General features: G+C 34.3%; 1 protein-coding gene across 1 annotated transcript in view; it reads left to right on the forward strand.

Annotated features, from left to right (window-relative positions):
* TDRD9 (tudor domain containing 9) overlaps positions 1–20,190 on the forward strand; it is a 232,373-nt gene that overhangs the window by 97,338 nt on the left and 114,845 nt on the right. The window contains exons 7-8 of the mRNA XM_027849264.1: positions 1,410–1,490; positions 4,198–4,362. Coding sequence (XP_027705065.1) covers positions 1,410–1,490; positions 4,198–4,362 — 246 coding nt within the window. The remainder of the gene's footprint in view (positions 1–1,409; positions 1,491–4,197; positions 4,363–20,190) is intronic.

The following is a 20,190-nucleotide window of genomic DNA, read 5'->3' on the forward strand; positions in this document are numbered from 1 at the left end:
CTTCATAAAAAGATGTTATTTATGTTAATGTGTAAAGGATTTATTATTATTTTAGAATGATTAATAAATTTAAAAAACACTAAATTTAATGTCCAATATGGTAAGTATTGATAGATATAAATGACATAATTAAAAGCTCTTTGGGGGTACACTTACTAATTTTCAGAGATGTAAAAGGATCCTGAGACCAAAAAGTTTAAGAACAGCTGCTTTAGAGTACCATTTGCCTCTCTGTAAGATAATTGTCTGAATTAGGATGGCTTTGTCAGTCGTTCATGCTTACCTCCCACAAATTATTACAACTTTTAATGTGCCTTCTCATTCCCTGCTTACCTGCTCTCCATGATTCTGACCAATGTTTTCCATTTTCTCTAAGATTTTAGTTCTCTTTATTTTTCTTTCTTGCCTGAACACTTTGTTTTGGTTGACACCAGCCTTGTACCAGTGTTTTGGGGGAAGCAGAGCTGCCAGATCTGATCTTGACCTTTCAAGGTTAGATGGTTCTGTGGAGTACCAAGGAATAAAAGATTCTTAGTTTAGAGGAAACTGCTTTTTTTGAGTAGTTTGCTTGTGCATTGACAACTGTGGAATCCCATAATTAGAAGGAAGCTCACTTCATCTAGTCTAGCCTGTTACCTGAACAGGAAGCCCTTCTACAATATCTCCCACAAGTAGTATGTCACTTTTGCTGAGGTCTTCTTTGTTGGTCAGAGTTCTGACCTCAGGTCATAGGATTATAGATCTGGATCTAGTAGATACCTCAGTTGGCCATTTGGTCTAATTCCTTCGTTTTTACAAAGAAGGAAACAGGCCCAGGAAAGTTAAGTGACTTGCCCAAGGTCACACAGGTACTAAGGGTTGGGTGAGGGGGTACATGGTAGAGGAGGTATGGTAGAATTTGAAGTCTAATCCTTTGACACCAGAGGTAATACTCTTTCCACTGTACCATGCTTAACCTTCCTGAATTTGCCTGTTATCAGTGTGACAACATTTTGCCCCATCCCTCATGACCTTATATTAGTCTAGGATGTGATAACGGAAGAAGGTAATATCTTTCTCACACCCTGAAATTAGACTGACACTCTGTCGTGGCTTATACCTGTTTAAAGAAAGTGTTTAGACTGTGATTGGCATTGTATGAAAGTAGTGATATTTTACAGGCAATATCTGATCTCACATCAATCCTGGCATCCTTTTCCTGTTAGACCTGTGGCTTAATGTCAATTACAACCTGTTAGCTAGCAGGTCTGGTAGGTGATATTTCATACATGGAATGTGGAAGAAGGATAGGGATTGGACTCGAATTAATGTACCAAAGTGAAAAACAACTGATGCCTTTTATTTTTTCTCTAGCGGTGTCATAGCTGATACTTGATGCCTAATGTTACTATCTTTATGTTTTTTCTCAGGTACATGAACGTACAGAGGAAATGGATTTTCTCTTGTTGGTTGTCCGCAAACTTTTAAGAACAAACTCACGTTTTGTGAAGGTAAGCATGACTTTTCTGAATATAATATAATGCTCAAGGTCAGATTCTGTCATTGTCTTTCCCTTTTTATTTTTCCTGAATTTAAATTGAAAATGGGGACTTTATCAAACTCAGTAACATGTAAAGTATCCTAGTTTTTGTGAGGAAGCAAGCTAGAGGATATTTTCCTATGACCTTGGTAATGTGTTTTGAGTACTTTTAAAATAAAATTACATTAATGTCTAAAATTGGCTTCAGGCTGTAGAAAAATCTAATGATAGTTGACTGTAATGAAATGCTTGATATTAAAGACTTGTCTTTGCTGGACTGAATGCTCTAACTTAAAGGCACAGGAATGAATTTAAAGATTAACATTAAGTATTAAATGACAACAAACTGTAATTAAATGCAAATAACTGTAAATGTGGTACTACTGAAGAGACTTTATACTACCTACTAGACTTATTTTATATGTTCCCATTTCATGGACATTATCCTCTAGTTCTAGCTTTTCCCTGAAGTCCTTGTTCCATCTTGACAACTTTGTACATGTCTCCCCATGCCTGGAATATATTCCCTTCTCACTTCTGTCTCTTATATCTTTGACTTCCTTGAAGTCATCTCTCAGGTGCTACCTCCTACACAAAATCTTTCCCGTTTCCTATTCATTTGCTCCACAAATGACCTAATATTCACTTATCTATTATAGGCATGCTTTTATCCCCCCAGTAGAAATTTATGTCCCATGAGGGCTGGGAACTACCATGTTGTGTTTCTACTCTTTGTGCCTTGTCCATGGCAGATGCTTAAGCATCCAACAAATGTTTGTAATGGGAATATTTTAATATGATTTCTAGTTCACTTATTTTGACTAGCTGTTGTGAGGAGGGGGAAGGGAATAAGCATTTTTTAAAAGGCCTACTATGTGTCAGGTACTGTGCTAAGTGCTTTAAGAATATTATCTTATTGGAGGCAGCTCGGTGGTGCAGTGGATAGAGTACCGGCCCTGGAGTCAGGAGGACCTGAGTTCAAATCTGGCCTCAGACCAAACACTTGACACTTACTAAGCTGTGTGACCCTGGGCAAGTCACTTGCCCCCAATCGCCCTTAAAAAAAATTATCTTATTATCTTATTTATTATCTTAAATGAGAGCTAAGTTAAATTAGTGACCGCTCTGAATTATATAGAACACTTCAAAAGACAGGTAGATTTCATACTTGAAAGTATAGAGTAGCTCATTTAGGAGGAGCTTACTGTATTAGAACCTTCTCTTGCAGAGATCTGTAGGGGAAAGCATTTTGGAATGATTGACAATTGGCATATCAGTATGTAGACTCATGCTTTTTAGTGATTTAGGAATGTTTGAAAATTATTATTTTAAATAACTTAGAATTTCTCACTTGAAGTATTCTAGGGGTGGGGAGCCTGTAGCTTTGAGGCCACATGTGGCCTTCTGGGTTCTCAAGTGCGTCTCTTTGATGGAATCCAAACTTGACCGAACAAATCCACCTCATAAAAGGATGTGTTCTGTGGAACCTGGACTCAATCAAAAGGCCACATGTGGCCTCAAGGTTGGAGGTTTCCCCACCCCTGGATGATACTATTCATTTAGCATATGATTTTTTTTTTTCATAAAACAAGGAAACTATGTGTTACAATGGTCACAAACTCTGAAATAATGGGATCCAAATTACTGAAGCTTATTTATAATGTCCTAAAGTAATAATAATAAACATTTATTTAGTCTTTCAAGATCTACAAAATCCCTTTCTCACAATAATCTTATGAGGTTGGGGAGCACAAGTATCATCCCTCCTGTTTGACAGAGAAGAAAATAAAGGCTCAGAGTGTTTAAGGACCTTGACCACAATTCTAGTGAACATCAGAATGAACAGTCAGCTTGACCTCTACCTTATACACAAGAGAACTAGTCTCATTACCTTTTGCTATATTATGAAATAATTGGAATACATTTTAAGGGAATTGGAATTTTGAAATATGAGTTTATAGGTGTTAGCTTTTTAACCACTTTTCTTTTGTATTTTTACCATAAAGATAGTACTAAAGTACAGCTATTATACTATAAGGCTTTTGTTCAGTTTTTGATCATCTTTAGAATGTCATTCTATAAGGATTTTAATTCTTTTAAACTTTGCAAATGTGTTTGAGATTATTTTAATAACATAGTTGAAATGTATAATGGTATCTCAAATTTTTACATGGTGGCATTGAATTATCCATTAGGTCTAAGCACAGGAGTAAAAAAGAGAAATGTCAGTTTCATCAGAAAAAATTTTTTAAATATTTGTTTGTAGTCATGACTCAAAACATTGAACTTCATAATTTTGTTGCATTTTTAAATTGTTTTTTCTGAAAATGTTTTGTCATTAAAGACTATGAAGTTTATTCCTTAGCCTAAATGGTGCATAACTCAGATTTATAGGAAAAAGATTAATTTCTTTATGGCTTAGTAACATACCATAGGTAAATGGAGTCAGTTAACAAATTCTAAAGTATGTCTGTGGACATACATAAATGGTTTCCCTTTCTGATAAATACAAAGTTATTTAATTTGTTATGTGATACCAAAATACTTTGAATAGAATAATATATTTTATAAACTGTTCTTGTGATATGTTCTAAAATATTAAAAAGAAGTCAAGAAGTAAAAAATAGGTGTTTTGATTAATTTTAATGATTGATTTTTACTATGCCTTTTTAAAATAGGTAATTCTGATGTCAGCTACTATCAGTTGTAGAGAATTTGCTGACTATTTTGCTGTTCCAGTTCAGAACAAAATGAATCCTGCTTATGTGTTTGAAGTGGAAGGCAAGCCTCACACAATTGACGAATATTACCTTAATGATTTGGTACATGTTAATCATATCAAGGTATGTTGGAAAATGTAGTTTTTACTGTTTATAATTAGTCTGTTGTCACATGTATGTCTGAACCTAGGGTATGACAGCAAACTTACAGAGAGACAGGTACTTAATGAGGAAGGCCCTCTGATTTATTAACAAAAACTATTGAGTAGTAGCCATTATACATGTGCTCTCATGGTGTGTTTATATATCAGCATGCTTAGAGAATCTACTAATTGGTTCCATGCCCGTTAGCATTGCCAGTTAGCTAGCATTTCTTGATGTCTAGGGAACCCCTACATCTGTCTTTTATGCCTTCCAGACATTTCTGACTATCTTCCCCTTGACATTTCTTTTCTTTAATACATCCTAGAATTCACGAAGACTGATTTTATACTAATGAATGAATGAATTCTGAAAAATAACATTTTATTTGATTGAACCAGCAGTTTAAGGAAGTGGGGAGGCATTTTTTAAAACCAGTTTTAATTTCCATTAGTGATATTGATGTGGAATAGGCATGACATTGTGGGCATAACAGGAGTACCATGATAATGTAATATTCTAAAGGATCATAGTTGATTTTACTAAGAGAATTTCTTCCTCATGTAAAAATAGAGACTTTTATCTGAATACCATAGTAAACTGACCATATTTGAATTGATGTAGGTCACTAATTGAGACTTACAAATTCTCCAACCTGATTATCTTTGTAAGGTCAGTAATGTAAAATAAACTAGTGATTATAAATAGGAATTTACCCTGTATAGATAGTTTGCTCCATTATTTTTAACAACTGAGATGATTTTTGATGCACACTATAATGAGATCCATTTTTATGTGCATTGAACGTTCATTGCTTACCTTTTATATTTGAGACATCCTCCTTTTAAATTAAAATTTAATTTTTATGAAATTAATAAATAAAATTAGCATTTCCATATATAAAATATAACAGAAAAAAGAGGATTGTATACAAATATAAGGTCAAGAATTTCAAGGAGATCAAAGAAAGTGTGGAAAAAATGCAGAAGTAGAAAAATATTTATGATAGTTCTTTTTGCTGCATCAAAGAGCTGGAAACCAAGTGGGGGGGATGCCCATCAATTGGGGAACGACCGAACAGAATAGGGTTTAATTTGAGATCTATCATTGCTATGCCTCCTTTTCCAGTTTTTTTTAAATGATTTCCCTTGAAATTCTCGACCTAATATTTTTCCCAGATGAATTGTGTTATTTTCTTTCTTGCTCTCTAAAGTACTCCTTTGTTAGTTTGATTGATAAGTAAATTAATTTAGGTGATATTGTCATTTTTATTATTGGCTCAGACTATCCAGTAGCACTTACTATTGTACAATTGTGTATTTTTTTAGCTGTATTCATATAGTTCCTGTCTGTGTCAGCTAAGATGAACTCCCAGTGTTTTTATTCTTTTTGTTATTATTTTAGATGGAATATCTTCATGTTAAGTTTTCTTGGTAGTGTATTTAGAAATGTAACAGTGATTCATGTGGATTTATTTTATATCCTGCAACTTTGAAATTACTATTTCAGTTAAATTTTAGTTTACTTTTTTGGGTTCTCTTGATGATTATATTATCTGGAAAAAGAGATAGTTTTGTTTCTTCCTTGTCTTTTACTTATTCTTTCAGTTTCTGTTTTTTTTTTTTTTGTCAACTAGTTGGCATTTCTAGCACTTTATCAAATAATAGTATTGATAATGAACATCCTTGCTTTTATCCCTGATTGTATTGTAAAGTCTTCTATCTGGCCTTTATCCATTGCATTTTGATGCCTTGCTTTACGTAGATACCATTTATCACATTAAACAAAGATATAATTATTCCTATGCCTTTTGTAGTTTTTTTTAAAACAGAAATGAGTATTTGTCAAAAACCTTTTCAGCCCATACTTATATAATCATGTGATTTTGATTTTTTTTTTATTATTGGTATAGTCTGTTCTCTGAATAGTTTTCCTTATATAGAGATAATATTCGTAAGTGCTTATTAGCACAGTGCCTGTCATATATTAGGTGCTATATAAATGCTTATTTCCTTCCCTTCCTCCTTCCTGAGATTGAACCAATCCTACAACGAATAAATCCAGCCTTATCATACTGTTAAATCTTTATAGCTTGTTGTAGATTTTTTGTTAATATTGTATTCAAATTTTTGCATTGATATTAGTGATGTTTATTCCTTTAATTTCTCCCTGTTTTAGAAAATTAGGACCATATTTTATATCCTAGAAGGAATATGATAAGATGCCTTTTCTTATTTTTGGAAATAATTCATGTAATATTAAAGTTAATTTTCTTTGAAAATTTGCTAGAATTCACTTGTAAACCCATCCCATCCTGGGTTTTTTCTTTTGGGAGTTCCTTTGTAGTGTGTTGAATTTTTTTTTCTGGTACTGATTATTTAAAAAGTCTGTTTTTTGTTTTGTTAATCTGTGTATTTTGTATTTTTAAAAATATTTTTATTTTTCTCCTAACTTGTCAGTTTTATTGGCATATAATTGGGTAAAGTAGTTTCCAATAATTTCCTTTATTTCATATTCAATTATTTTGGATTCCCTTTTATCAGTTTTGATGCAAATAATTTTCTTCTCTCTTTCTAAAATCCGACTAGCTGTTATCTTATTCATTTTCTTTAAAAAATGTTTTGTTTTATTTATCAATTTCTGTTTTTTCTTTATGTTTCATTAATCCCTTCTTTGATTTTCCTAGTTTCTAATTTGATATTTAGTTGGGGTTTTTTGGGTTATTGCTTTTCTAGTTTTTGAAATTGCATGCCTAATTAATTGATCCATTTTTTCTCTCCCTTTGCTAATGAAAGTTTTTAAAGAGAGAAATTTTCCTCAAAGGATTGCTTTACCTGCATCCCAAAAGTTTTGGATTTTTTTGTCCTTCGGTTGAAATTATGTATTGTTTGTATACCACAGTAAATATTTTTTCTTTGATCCAACAGTTTTTTTAGATTCAATATTTAGTCTTCAATTAATGTTTTAGTCAATTCTTTTGATAGAATAATTTTTATTGTCATTAGTTAAGGATGTATTTAATAATTCTGCTGTTCTGTATTTGTTTTGAAGATATTATGGCCCGAAACATGGCAGGTTTTTGTAAAGTTACTATGAATCACTAAGAAATATGTAAACTTTTTTTGATCCCATTGAGTAATTGCCAAATAGCTAGCATATCTAACTCATCTTTAAAAAAAACAAAAACAAAAACATTTATTTACTTAACATTCATTTAAAATTTTTTTGAGTTTAAATTCTTTCCCTCCTGCCAACTTTCCCCCCACCCATTGAGAAGACAAGTAGTATGACACCAGTTATAAATATTTCCATATTAGCCATGTTATACTTCCACTCCTCTCCCAAAGCAAAATAAATAAAGTGGAAAAATTTAGTACTCCATCATTTTCCTTTCTAGAGGTGGATAGCATTTTTCATCATGATTACTTTGGAATTGCCTTAGATTATTGTATTGATCAGAGTAGCTAAGCCTTTCACAGTTGATAATTGTTATAATATTGCTATTGCAATATACAGTGGTCTTCTGTTTTTGCTCACTTCTCTTTGTATCTATTCATATAAGTCTTCCCAGTTTTTTCTGAAACCATTCCACTAGTCATTCCATCACAATTATGTACCACAACTTGTTTAGCTGTTTCCCAGTGGACAGGCATTCCTCAATTTCCAATTTTTTACCACCACGAAAAGAGTTGCTATAAATATTTTTGTACATGTGGGTCCTTTTCCTTTTGCTTTGAGATACACACCTGGTAGTGGTACTGTTGGGTCAAAGGGTTATGTGCAGTTTAGTAGCTGTTTGGGGATAGTTCCAAATTGTTCTCCAGAATGGTATGACTAGTTCACAACTCCACTAACAGTCTAGCATTTGTCATTTTCCTTTTCTGTTATGTTACCCAGTATGATAGTGTGAGGGTGGTACCCCAGAATTGTTTTAATTTGCATTTGTCTAATCAGTAATGATGTAGAGCATTTCTTATGACTATAGTAGAATAGCTTTGATTTCTTCTGAAAATTTACCGGAATTTTTAGAAAGAAGTTTCTGAAAGTTTATATCTTTTAACCATTTATCAATTGGTGAATGGCTCTTATTTTTATAAATTTGGCTCAGTTCCGTATATATCTGAGAGATGAGGCATTTATCAGGGACACTTGTAAAAGATTCCCCCCCAGTTCCTCCATTCCTTCTAATTTTGACTGCATTAGTTTTGTTTGTGCAGAACCTTTTAAATGTTATGTCATAAAAATTATCCATTATACTTCCTATGATCCTCTCTACCTCTTTTTTGATCATAAACTCTTCCCTTATCTGTAGATCTGACAGGTAAAGTTTTCCATGCTCTGCTAATTTGCTTATGATACTACCTTTTATGTCTAAATCATGTACATCTTTTGACCTTATCTTGGTATATAGTGTGAGATGTTGGTGTATATCTAGTTTCTGCCAAACTGCTTTCCAGTTTTCCCAGCAATTTTTGTAAATAGTGAGTTCTTGTCCTAAAAGCCTTGCATCTTTGCATTTATCAAACACTAGATTACAGTGATCATTTACTACTATGTATTATGTATCTATCTCTTCCACTGTAATTCACTTTGTACTCAAAGTCCATCAGTTCTCATTCTGGTGGTAGATAGCATTTTTATAATGAGTCTTTATCATTATATTGATCAGAGTTGCTAAGTCTTTCACAATCGATTATTGTCATAGTATAGCTGTTACTGGGTACGTTGTTCTCCTAGATCCACTCTTTTCACTTTTTTTTTTTGTTTTTTGGTGAGGCAATTGGGGTTAAGTGAGTTGTGCAGGATCACACAGCAAATAAGTGTCAAGTGTCTGAGGCTGGATTTGAACTCAGGTCCTCCTGACTCCAAGGCCAGAGCTTTATCCACTGTACCATGTAGCTGCCCCTTCCTTTTTCATTAGTACATAGAAGTCTTCCTGAAAGCATATTCAACTTTTTTTCTGCACAATAGTATTCTGTCACAATCATATACCATAACTTGTTCAGCCATTCCCCATTGAGGCATCCCCTCGGTTTGCAATTCTTTGCTACCACAAAAAGAAATGATATAAATATTTTTGTACATATTTGTCTGTCTCCCTTTTCTTTTATCTCTTTGGGTACAGACCTTATAGTAGTATTGTTGAGTAAAAGGGTATGCACGGTATGCCTTAGGGCATAGTTATAAATCTCCAGAATGCTTAGATTAGTTTAAAGCTCTACCAGCAGTCCATTTGTGTCATTGTTTTCACCACATCTCTAGCACTTATCATTCTCCCCTTCTGTCATGCTAGCCAATCTGATAGGTGTTAGGTGGTAGGTCAGAGTTGTTGTAGTTTGTACTTCTCTAATTTATTAGTGATTTTTTTATATGGCTGTTGATAGCTTTAATTTCTTCTTCTGAAAACTGCCAGTTGATATCCTTTGGCCATTTATCAATTGGGGAATGGCCCTTGTTTTTATTAATTTGGCTTAGTTCCCTATATATTTGAGAAATGAGACCTTTATCAGAGAAATTTGAAACAATTTTTTCCCGCAGTTTCCTGCTTTTCTTCTAATTTTGACTGCATTGGTTTTGTTTGTGCAAAACCTTTTTAATTTCATGTAAAATTATCCATTTTACTTTCGGTGATCTTCTCTTTCTCTTATTTGGTCATGAACTCTTTTGTCCATAGATCTGACAGGTAATTTCTTCCATACTCCCCTAATCTGCTTGTGATATCACCCGTTATATCTAAATCATGTAGACTTTAAACCATTTAGAGTTTGTCTTGGTATACCATATGAGATGTTCATCACTGCTTAGTTTCTACCAGACTACTTTTTCAGTTGTCCCAGCAGTTTTTGTCAAACAGTGAGTTCTTGCCCCAGTAGTTGGGATCTTTCGTTTTATCAAACACTGTGTTACTGTCCTTATTTGCTTCTGCATGTTGTGTATCTAATCCATTCCATTGTTCAACTATTCTGTTTCTTAACTAGTACCAAATTGTTTTGATGATTACCACTTTTTGGTATATTTTAAAATTTGGTACTGCTAGTTCCCCTTCATTATTTTTTGATTGATTCCTTTGATAGTCTTTACCTTTTGTTCCTCCGGAAGAATTTTGTTATTTTTTTTCTAGTTCCGTAAAGTAATTCTTCAGTAGTTTGATGTGATACTGAATAAGCAAATTAATTTAGGTAGTATTGTCATTTTTTATTACATTGACTCAGCCCACCCAGGAGCAATCAATATTACTACAGTTGTTTAAATCTGTCTTTATTTGTGTGACAAATGCTCTCTAATTGTGTTCATATAGATCCTGTTTGTATCTTGGCAGGTAGACTCCCAAGTGTTTTATGTTGTCTGCAGTTATTTTAAATGGAATTTCTCATTCTAACTCTTCTACTGGATTTTGTTGGTAATACATAGAAATGCAGATGATTTGTTTACATTTATTTTAAATCCCGAAAATTTCCTAAAATTTTTAATTGTATGTCTAGTTTTTCAGTTGATTCTCTAGGGTTCTCAAAGTATATCATTTTATCACCTGCAAAAAGTAATAGTTTTGTTTCTTTGTGACCTTATATGTGTTCCTTCAATTTTTTTTTCTTGTCTTAAGCACAGTGTTGAGCAGTAATGGAGACATCATTACTTCACCACTGAAAGAAAATTATCCAAAATAGAGAAAGAAAATTGTAGACCAGTTTCCCTAATGAATGTAGATACAAAAATTTTAAATAAAATATTAGCAAAGAGATTACAGCAACTTATCTTGAGGATAATACGGTATAACCAGGTAGGATTTCTACCAGGAATGCAAGGCTGGTTCAGTGTTAGGAGAACTATCAGCATAATTGACCATATCAACAACAAAACTAATAGAAATCATGATTATCTCAATAGATGCAGAAAAAACATTTGACAAAATACAACACCCATTCCTATTAAAAACACTGGAAAGCATAAGAATAAATGGAGTCTTCCTTAAAATGATAGATAGCGTCTATCTAAAACTATTAGCAAGCATTATATGTAATGGGGATAAGTTAGAAGCATTTCCAATAAGATCAGGATGTCCATTATCACCACTGTTATTCAGTATTGTACTGGAAATGTTAGCTTTAGCAAGAGAAGAAAAAGAAATTGAAGGAATTAGAATAGGCAAAGAAGAAACAAATCTATCACTTGTTGCAGATGATATGATGGTATACTCTAGAGAATCAACTGAAAAATTACTTGAAATAATAAACAAATTTAGCAGAGTTGCAAGATATAAAATAAACCCACATAAATCATTGGCATTTCTATATATTACCAACAGAGTCCGACAGCAGGAGATAGAAAGAGAAATTCCATTTAAAGTTCCTGTAGATATTATAAAATATTTGGGAGTCTACCTGCCAAAACAAACTCAGGAACTATATGACACAGTTACAAAACACTTTTCACAGAAATAAAGTCAGATATAAATAATTGTAAAAATATCAGTTGCTCATGGGTAGGCTGAGCTAATATAATAAAAACGACAATTCTACCTAAATTAATTTACTTATTCAGTGCCATACCAATCAGACTACCAAAAATTATTTCATAGAGCTAGAAGAAACAATAATAAAATTCATCTGGCAGAATAAAAGGTTCAGAATGTCAAGGGAATGAATGAAAAGAAATGCAAGGGAAGGTGACCTAACCATACTGGATATCAAATTGTATTATAAAGCAGCAAGCCTCAAAACTACTTGGTACTGGCTAAGAAATAGAGTGGTGGATCAGTGGAATAGGTTAGGTATGTAAGACATAACAGTCAGTGACTATAGTGATAAACCCAAAGACCCCAGCTTCTGTAATAAGGACTCACTATTTGACAAAAACTACTGGGAAAACTGGAAAAGAGTGTGGCAGAAACTAGGCATAGACCAAAATCTCACACCATATACCAAAATAAAGTCAAAATGGGTTCATGATTTAGATATAAAGTATAAGTACTGTAAGCAAATTGGGAGAGCAAGGAATAGTTTACCTGTAAGATTTATGGAGAACAGAAGAATTCATGACCAAACAGGAGATAGAGAACATTATGAAATGCAAAATGGATAATTTTGATTACATGAAATTGAAAAGTTTTTACACAAAGCCAATGCAATCAAGATTAAGAGGGAAGCAGAAAACAGAAAGAATTTTTCTAACCAGTGTCTCTGATAAGGGCCTCATTTCTAAGATATATAGAGAACTGAGTCGAATTTATAAGAGTACAAGTCATTCTCCAATTGATAAATGGTCAAAGGATAGAAGGTAGTTTTCAGAGGAAAAAATTAAAGCCATCTATAGTCATATGAAAAAATGGTCTAAATTACTATTGATTAGAGAAATGCAAATCAAAATGACCCCGAGGTACCACATGATACCCATCCAATTGGCTAACATGAGAAAACAGGAAAATGATAAATGTTGGAGAAGATGTGGGAAAATTGGAGCACTAGGGAGCAGCGAGGTGGCGCAGTGGATAGAGCACCAGCCCTGAAGTCAGGAGGACCTGAGTTCAAATCCGGCCTCAGACCAAACACTTGACACTTACTAGCTGTGTGACCCTGGGCAGGTCACTTAACCCCAATTGCCTAAAAAAGAAAAAAAACAAGAAAATTGGAACACTAATGCATTGTTGGTGGAGTTGTGAACTGATCCCACCATTTTGCTTTTGACCACCACCTCCCTCAGTCCCGCCTCCCTTCTATTAGCCCCCCCCTTTTCTTCCCCTTTAACTTTACTACTTTTTCCCTTCCTTCTATCCTCCCTCCCTTTTCTTTCCCCTTTCCCCTCCTACTGCCTATAAGGCAAGTTAGATTTCCATACCTAACTGATTATGTTATTCCCTCTTTGAGCCAAATCTGATGAGAGTAAGTTTCAAACAATGCTCATCTCCCTCCCTTCTTTCCCTCTACTGTAATGGGTTTTTGTGCCTTTTCCTGTAACATAATTTACCTTTGTCTGCCTCCTCCTTTCCTTTCCTCTCAGTACGTTGCCTTAGTTAAAGATCAGATTAATCCACTTAGATCCATTTAACCCATTTGGATTAGATTTTTTTTTTAATCATTACATCAGTCAACTTATACCCACCCCATCTATGTATACTTCTTTAAAGTGGTGTAAGAACAATACAGTTCTCAAGAGTTACAAGTCTCATCTTCCCTTGTAGGGATGTAAACAGTTTGCCCTTATTAATAACACATTCTTTTTTTCCTGTCCTGTTTACCTTTTTATGTCTCTCTTGAGTCTTGTATTTGAAGATCAATTTTTTATGAGGAAGGTTTGGAAGTCCCCTATTTTGTTGAATACCCATCTACCCCCTTGAAAGATTATGCTCGTTTTTGCTGGGTAGTTGATCATTGGTTGTAATCCAAACTTCTTTGCCTTACGGAATATGATATTCCATGCCCTACGATCTTTTAATGTAGAAGCTGCAAGGTGTGGTTCCATGATATTTAAATTGTTTCTTTCTGACTGCTTGTAGTATTTTCTCTTTGATCTGGTAATTTTGGAATTTGGCTACTATATTACTTGGCATTTTCAATTTGGGATCTCTTTCAGGAGGTGATCAGTGGATTCTTTCTATGGCTATTTTACCCTATGGTTCTAGGACCTCAGGGCAGTTTTCCTTGATGATTTCCTGAAAGACACTGTCTAGGCTCTTTTTTTCATTGTGATTTTCAGGTAGACCAGTCATTTTTAAATGTCTTTCCTGAATCTGTTTTCCAAGTCAGATGTTTTACCAATGAAGTGTTTTACATTTTTATCTATTTTTTCATTCTTTTGTTTCTGTTTGACTGATTCTCACTCTCTCACAGAGTCATTAGCTTCCACTAGCCCAATTCTAATTTTTAACAAATTGTTTTCTTCTATTAGATTTTGTACCTCCTTCTCCATTTGGTCAATTATGCTTGTTAAGGTGTTGTTTTCTTCAGTGTACTTTTTTTTCCAGTTGGCCAACTGTATTTTTTAAGGACTTATTTTCTACAGTTAATTTTTGTCCTTCCTTTTCCAAGCTATTGACTCTTTCTTGCATATCTTTTATTTCTTTTCCCAATTTTTCTTCTACCTCTCTTATTTGACTTTTAAAATCCTTCTTGAGCTCTTCAAAGAAGGCTTTTTGGGCTTCAGACTAGTTCATGTTCCCTTTTGAGGTTCCAGATGTGAGTTTGTTAACAATGTTGTCCTTTTCAGAATTTCTGCCTTAATCTTCACTATTCCTATAATAACAATCTATAGTATGTTTCTTTTTTGCTCTTGATGTTTGTTTATTTCCTGGCCTTTGAAAAGATTGAACTCTCCTGCTGTGGAGCAGGGGGCACTGACTCAAGCTGCTTGTGTTGAGAGCCTGGGGCCCGGTCACTGGCTTTGTGTGTTGTGGCCTCCCATGCTGGCAGTTGGAGGCTGTAGGGTTCTGGCAGCTTACCTGGTATTGGGATGGAATCAGCAATGCTGGAACTCTAGGGGTAGGGTTGGGTAGTCTGGCCCCAGGAGGTTGCCTGCTCTCCCAGGTCTTTCCTTCCTTTCGCTTTCTTTGGCTCTTTTCTGTTGGATGTTTCATTGCTGCAGGATGTTTCTCCACCTGGGGGGGAGCCCTTATAGCATTCCCAGAGTTTTGCTGAAGCACTTGGAGACTTGACTGCTGTAGAACACCAAGGCACGTGGTGATTTTCTAAGCTGGTTTCCACTGGTTTCCCTGCCCTTACTGAGGTACTTGGGGGTCCTGGTGTTGGTGTTTGCCTGCTCCACCACTTGGGATTCAGGATCTCTCCCTGGTATGCTGAGGTGGGGATTTCTGCTAGTTTGCTGGGACGCCTCCTGTTCTGTACTGCTCCCCTTCTCCCAGAGCAAGAGGGGTCTTTCCCATTAATCCCTCAAGCTAACTGGGCTACTGGACTGCTGCACCCCATCTTTCTACTGGTTCAGCTGTTCCAGGGTTTTTCCTGGGGTGATGTTTTCTGGACTTTCAGAGGTTAATAAAGGATGGTGAGAGCAACTTACTTCTTACTCCGCCATCTTGGCTCCCAGAAGCAGAACTCCCCCTGATCCAACCATTTTGGAGAATAATTTGGAACTGTGCCCAAAGGGCTATAAAACTGTGCATACCCCTTGACCCAGCAATACTACTTAAAGGGCTGTATCCCAAAGAGGTCATAAAAACAAGAAAAGGATCTGCATGTACAAAAATATTTGTAGCAGCTCTTTCTGTGGTTTAAACTGGAATTGGAACTTGAGGGGATGCCTGTCAGTTGGGAAATGGCTGAACAAGTTGTGGTGTATTAATGTAAGGGAATACTATTATGCTATAAGAAATGATGACCAGGCAGATCTCAGAAAACCTTGCAAAGACATAGATGAACTGATGCTGAGTGAAATGAGCAGAACCAGGAGAACCGTTGTTCACAGTAACAGCCACATTGTGCGATGACTAACTTTTGTAGACTTGGTTCTTCTCAGCAATGCAAGGATCTAAGACAACTCCAAAAGACTCATGATGGAAAAAGCTATTCACATCCAGAGAAAGAACTATGGAGTCTGAATGTAGATGGAAGCATACTATTTGCTCTCCCTTTCTTTTGTTATTTTGTTTTATTTCTTCTTTCTTGTGGTTCCTCCCATTAGTTCTAATTCTTCTTTACATCATGACTAATATGAAAATATGCTTAATATGAATGTATAAGTAGAACCTATATCAGATTGCATGCCGTCATGGGGAAGGGGGAGGAAAAGAAGAGGGAGAAAATTTAAAACTCAAAATCTTACATAAGTGAACGTTGAAAATTCAAAATAAATAAATTACTAAAAAATAAAAGAATAATTTTTTTAAAAAGTTCTGTTTATTCCCATGGTCTCAAGTGTTTATGTTAGGAATAGTTGTATTTTGTCAAAAGCTTTTTCTATATGTGTTGATATAATCAAATGATTTTTTTTGTTTTTATTATTGATATGGTCAGTTATGCATACAGTTTTCCTAATATTGAACCAGACCTACCTTGCTGGTATAAGTCTAACTTAGTCAAAGCCCATGATCTTTGTGATATATTGCTGTAATCTCCTTTCTAGTATTTTGTTTAAAAAATTGACATCAATATTCATTAGGGAAATTCTTTTATAGTTTTCTTTCTTTTTCCTTTCCCTGATTTAGGTATCAAAACTGTATTTGTTTAAAAAAACACATTTGTGTCATAGAAGGACATTCCTCTGCATATTTTTGAAATAGTTTATATATTATCAGAATTAATTTTTCTTTAAATATTTGGTAGACTTCCTTGTAAATCCATTTGGTCCTGGTTTTTTTTTTTTCTTCTTTCCTTAGGGAGCTCATTGATTGCTTGTTCAATTTCTTTTTTTCAGGAGAGGGATTTTTAAGTATTACATTAAGCTTTTTCTGTTTATTAGGGCAGTGTGTATTTTTGTAGTTATGCATCCATTTAATTTAGGTTGTCAGTTTTATTGGCATAAAGTTGTACAAAATAGCTCCTAATAGTTTTAATTTCATCTTCATTTGTTGTGTAGTCACCCTTTTTATTTTTGATACTTGTAATTTGGTTTTCTTCTTCCTTTTTATAAAATCAAATTAGTCAGTAGTTTATTTTATTTTCATAAACTCAGCTCCTATTCTATTCATTAGTTCAATTTTTATTTCCAATTTTATTAATTTCTCCTTTGATTTTCAAGATGGCAGTTTTGGTGTTTTGATTGGGGATTTTAAATTTGTTGTTTTCGTAGTTTTTTTAGTTGTATGTTCAGTTTGTTGATCTGCTCTTTCTCTGTTTTAATTGATGTACATGTTCAAAGATATAAAATTTTCCTAATTACTGCTCTGGCTGCATCCCATGAATCTTGGTATGCTGTCTCATTATTGTCATTATCTTTAATGAAACCATTGACTATTTCTATGATTTGTTCTTTGACCCACTTGTTCTTTAGAATTAGATTATTTAGTTTCCAGTTACTTTTTAATCTATGCTACAAAGGCCCATTATTGAATATAATTTTATTGCCTTATGATCTCTTTTTCTTGTTTCTGAAGTCAGTTTTTGTGAAAGTGCTACGTACAGGTGAGAATAGGTATACTTCTTTTTATTCCCATTCAATATTCTCTAGAGGTTTATCATACCGAATTTTTCTAAAATTCTATTCATCCCCTTAATTTATTTCTTATTTATTTTATGATTAGGTGTATATAGGTCTGAGAGGGGTCAATTGAAGTCGTTCACTAGTATAATTTTTACTATCTATTTCCTCCTGTAACTCAATTTAACTTTTCCTAAGAATTTGAATGCTATGCCATTTGTTGCATATTTGTTCATTATTTATATCTCCCTATTAATTAGGTCTATTTTTGCTTTTTTGTTTTGTTAGAGGTCATCATTATTGTTATCTCTACCCTTTTTTACTTCAACTGAAGTATAATGGGTTCTGCTGCAGCCTCTTATTTTAATTCTTTGTGCATTTCTGTTTCAAGTGTATATTGTAAACAACATATTGGATTCTGATTTCTAATCCATTCTGCTATCCTCATCCATTTTATGGATGAAGTCATCCTATTCACATTCATAGTTATGATTACTATTTCCCTCCATCCTCTTCTCTTCTATTTATTCTTCTCTCTTTCTTTTTTTTTGCCCTGTCCTCTCCTCAAAAATCTGTTTTGCTTCTGAATACTTAATATGTCTTCCCTCTCTTTAATCCCCCTTCCCCTTTCTTAGCTCCTTCCCCTCCTCCTTCCCTTTTGGGTAAGATGAATTTCTATACCCATCAGTGTGTATATGTATATTCTTCCCATCTTGAAGCAGTTCAGATGAGAATGAAGTTCAAGCATTGCTCACTTCTCCCCCTCTGCCATTGTCCCTTTAATTATAAAAATTGTTTTTTGCACTCCTGTTACGTTAAATAATTTCCCCCATTCATTCTTTCACTTCTCTCTTGTCCCAATGCATCCCTCTTTCTCACCCTCCTGTCCTTTTAAACTTTTAATTAATTAATTTTTAGTTTTCAACATTTGCTTTTATAAGATTTTGAGTTCTAAGTTCCCTCCCTTCCTTCCCCTCCCCAAGACAGCATGCAATTTGGTATAGGCTATGCACATATGATCCTATTAAACACAAGGATCAAAACAAAAGGGAAAAATCATGAGAAAGAAAAAACAAAAAAACAGCAAAAGAAAGAGAAAATAGTTTGCTTCGATCTGCATTCAGACTCCATAGTGCTTCCTCTGGATGTGAATAGCGTTTTCCATTATGAGTCTTTTGGAATTATCTTAGATCATTGCATTGCTGAGTAGAGCTAAATCTGACAAAGTTGGTCATCACACAGTGTTGCTGTTATTGTGTACAGTGTTTTCCTGATTCTGCTCACTTCACTCAACATCAGTTCATGCAAGTCTTTCCAGGTTTTTCTGAAGTCTGCCTTCTCACCATTTCTTATGGAATAATAGTATTCCATTACATTATGTACCACAATTTGTTCAGCCATTCCCCAATTGATGAGCATTCCCTCAATTTCCACTTCTTGTCCACCACAAAAAGAGCTGCTGTAAATATTTTTGTACGTGTGGGTCCTTTTCCCTTTTTTATGATCTCTTTGGGATACAGACCTGGTAGTGGTATTGCTGGATCAAAGGATATTCACAGTTTTATAGCCCTTTGAATGTAGTTCCAAATTGTTCTCCAGAATGGTTAGATGAGTTCACAACTCCACCCCAATGCATTAGTGTTCCAATTTTCCCACATCTTCTCCAACATTTATCATTGTCCTGTTTTGTCATGTTAGCCAATCTGATAGGTGTGATTTTCACCCTTCAGTTCTTTTGAGATTGTCCCAACATAATTGACTCATACCCACACTCATGCCATCTGTCTAGGTAAAGTACTTCTAACTGCCCTTATGATGATAAGGTTCTTAGGGGTTACGTGTATCATTTTCCCACATGTGAGTGTAAGTTTAATTTTGTTAAATCCCTTAGGATTCCTCATTCATATTTACCTTTATTTGCATCACTTGAGTCTTCTTTTTCAGTTTTGAAATTTATTTTCAGCTCTGGTCTTATCATCAGAAATGCTTGAAAATCTTCTATTTCATTAAATAGTCATTTTTCCTCTTGTAGAATTATATTCGATATTGCTTGGTATGTAATTCTTGGTTTTAATCCTATTTTGCCTTTTAGAAAATCCTTTCCTTTAATGTGGTAGCTGCTGAATCTTAACATGATCTTGAGTGTAGCTCCATGGTATTTGAATGATTTCTTTAGACCTGGGAGCTCTGGAATTTGGCTGTAATATTCCTGGGAGTTTTCATTTTGGGGTCTCTTTCAGAAAGTGATCAGTGGATTCTTTCCATTTCTATTTTTCCTTTATAACTTTTTAAAATATGAAGTCTAGACTTTTTTCATTGATCGTGGCTTTCTCCTTTGTTTTCTAAATCAGTTGTTTTTCTGATGAGATATTTCACATTTTCTTATTTTTTCTTTCTAACATTGTTTTATTGTTTATTCATGTTTCATGGAGTCATTAACCTCCACTTACCCAATTCTAATTTTTAATTTTTTGCAAAGTAGCAACCCGAAACATATCTTCAGCAAATATGAAGAACAAAGGACATCATCAAAGAATTGTATGACAGAAAGAGAAGATCGGTTGGTCACATGGGGAGAGTGAGAGTTGTCAGGTAGATGACCAATGTGTTCTAGCGGTACCTTTGTGATGTCTGGAGAAAGTGAGGAAGGGCCTCTAGCAAATTTGGTAGGACCCCCCCTCCCGGGTCAATAATTTTGGGAGGTGTTATAGATGAGAAACAAAGAGA

Source organism: Vombatus ursinus, unplaced genomic scaffold (genome assembly GCF_900497805.2).
Source record: "Vombatus ursinus unplaced genomic scaffold, bare-nosed wombat genome assembly UNPS02007284.1, whole genome shotgun sequence".
Taxonomy (NCBI): Eukaryota; Metazoa; Chordata; class Mammalia; order Diprotodontia; family Vombatidae; genus Vombatus; species Vombatus ursinus.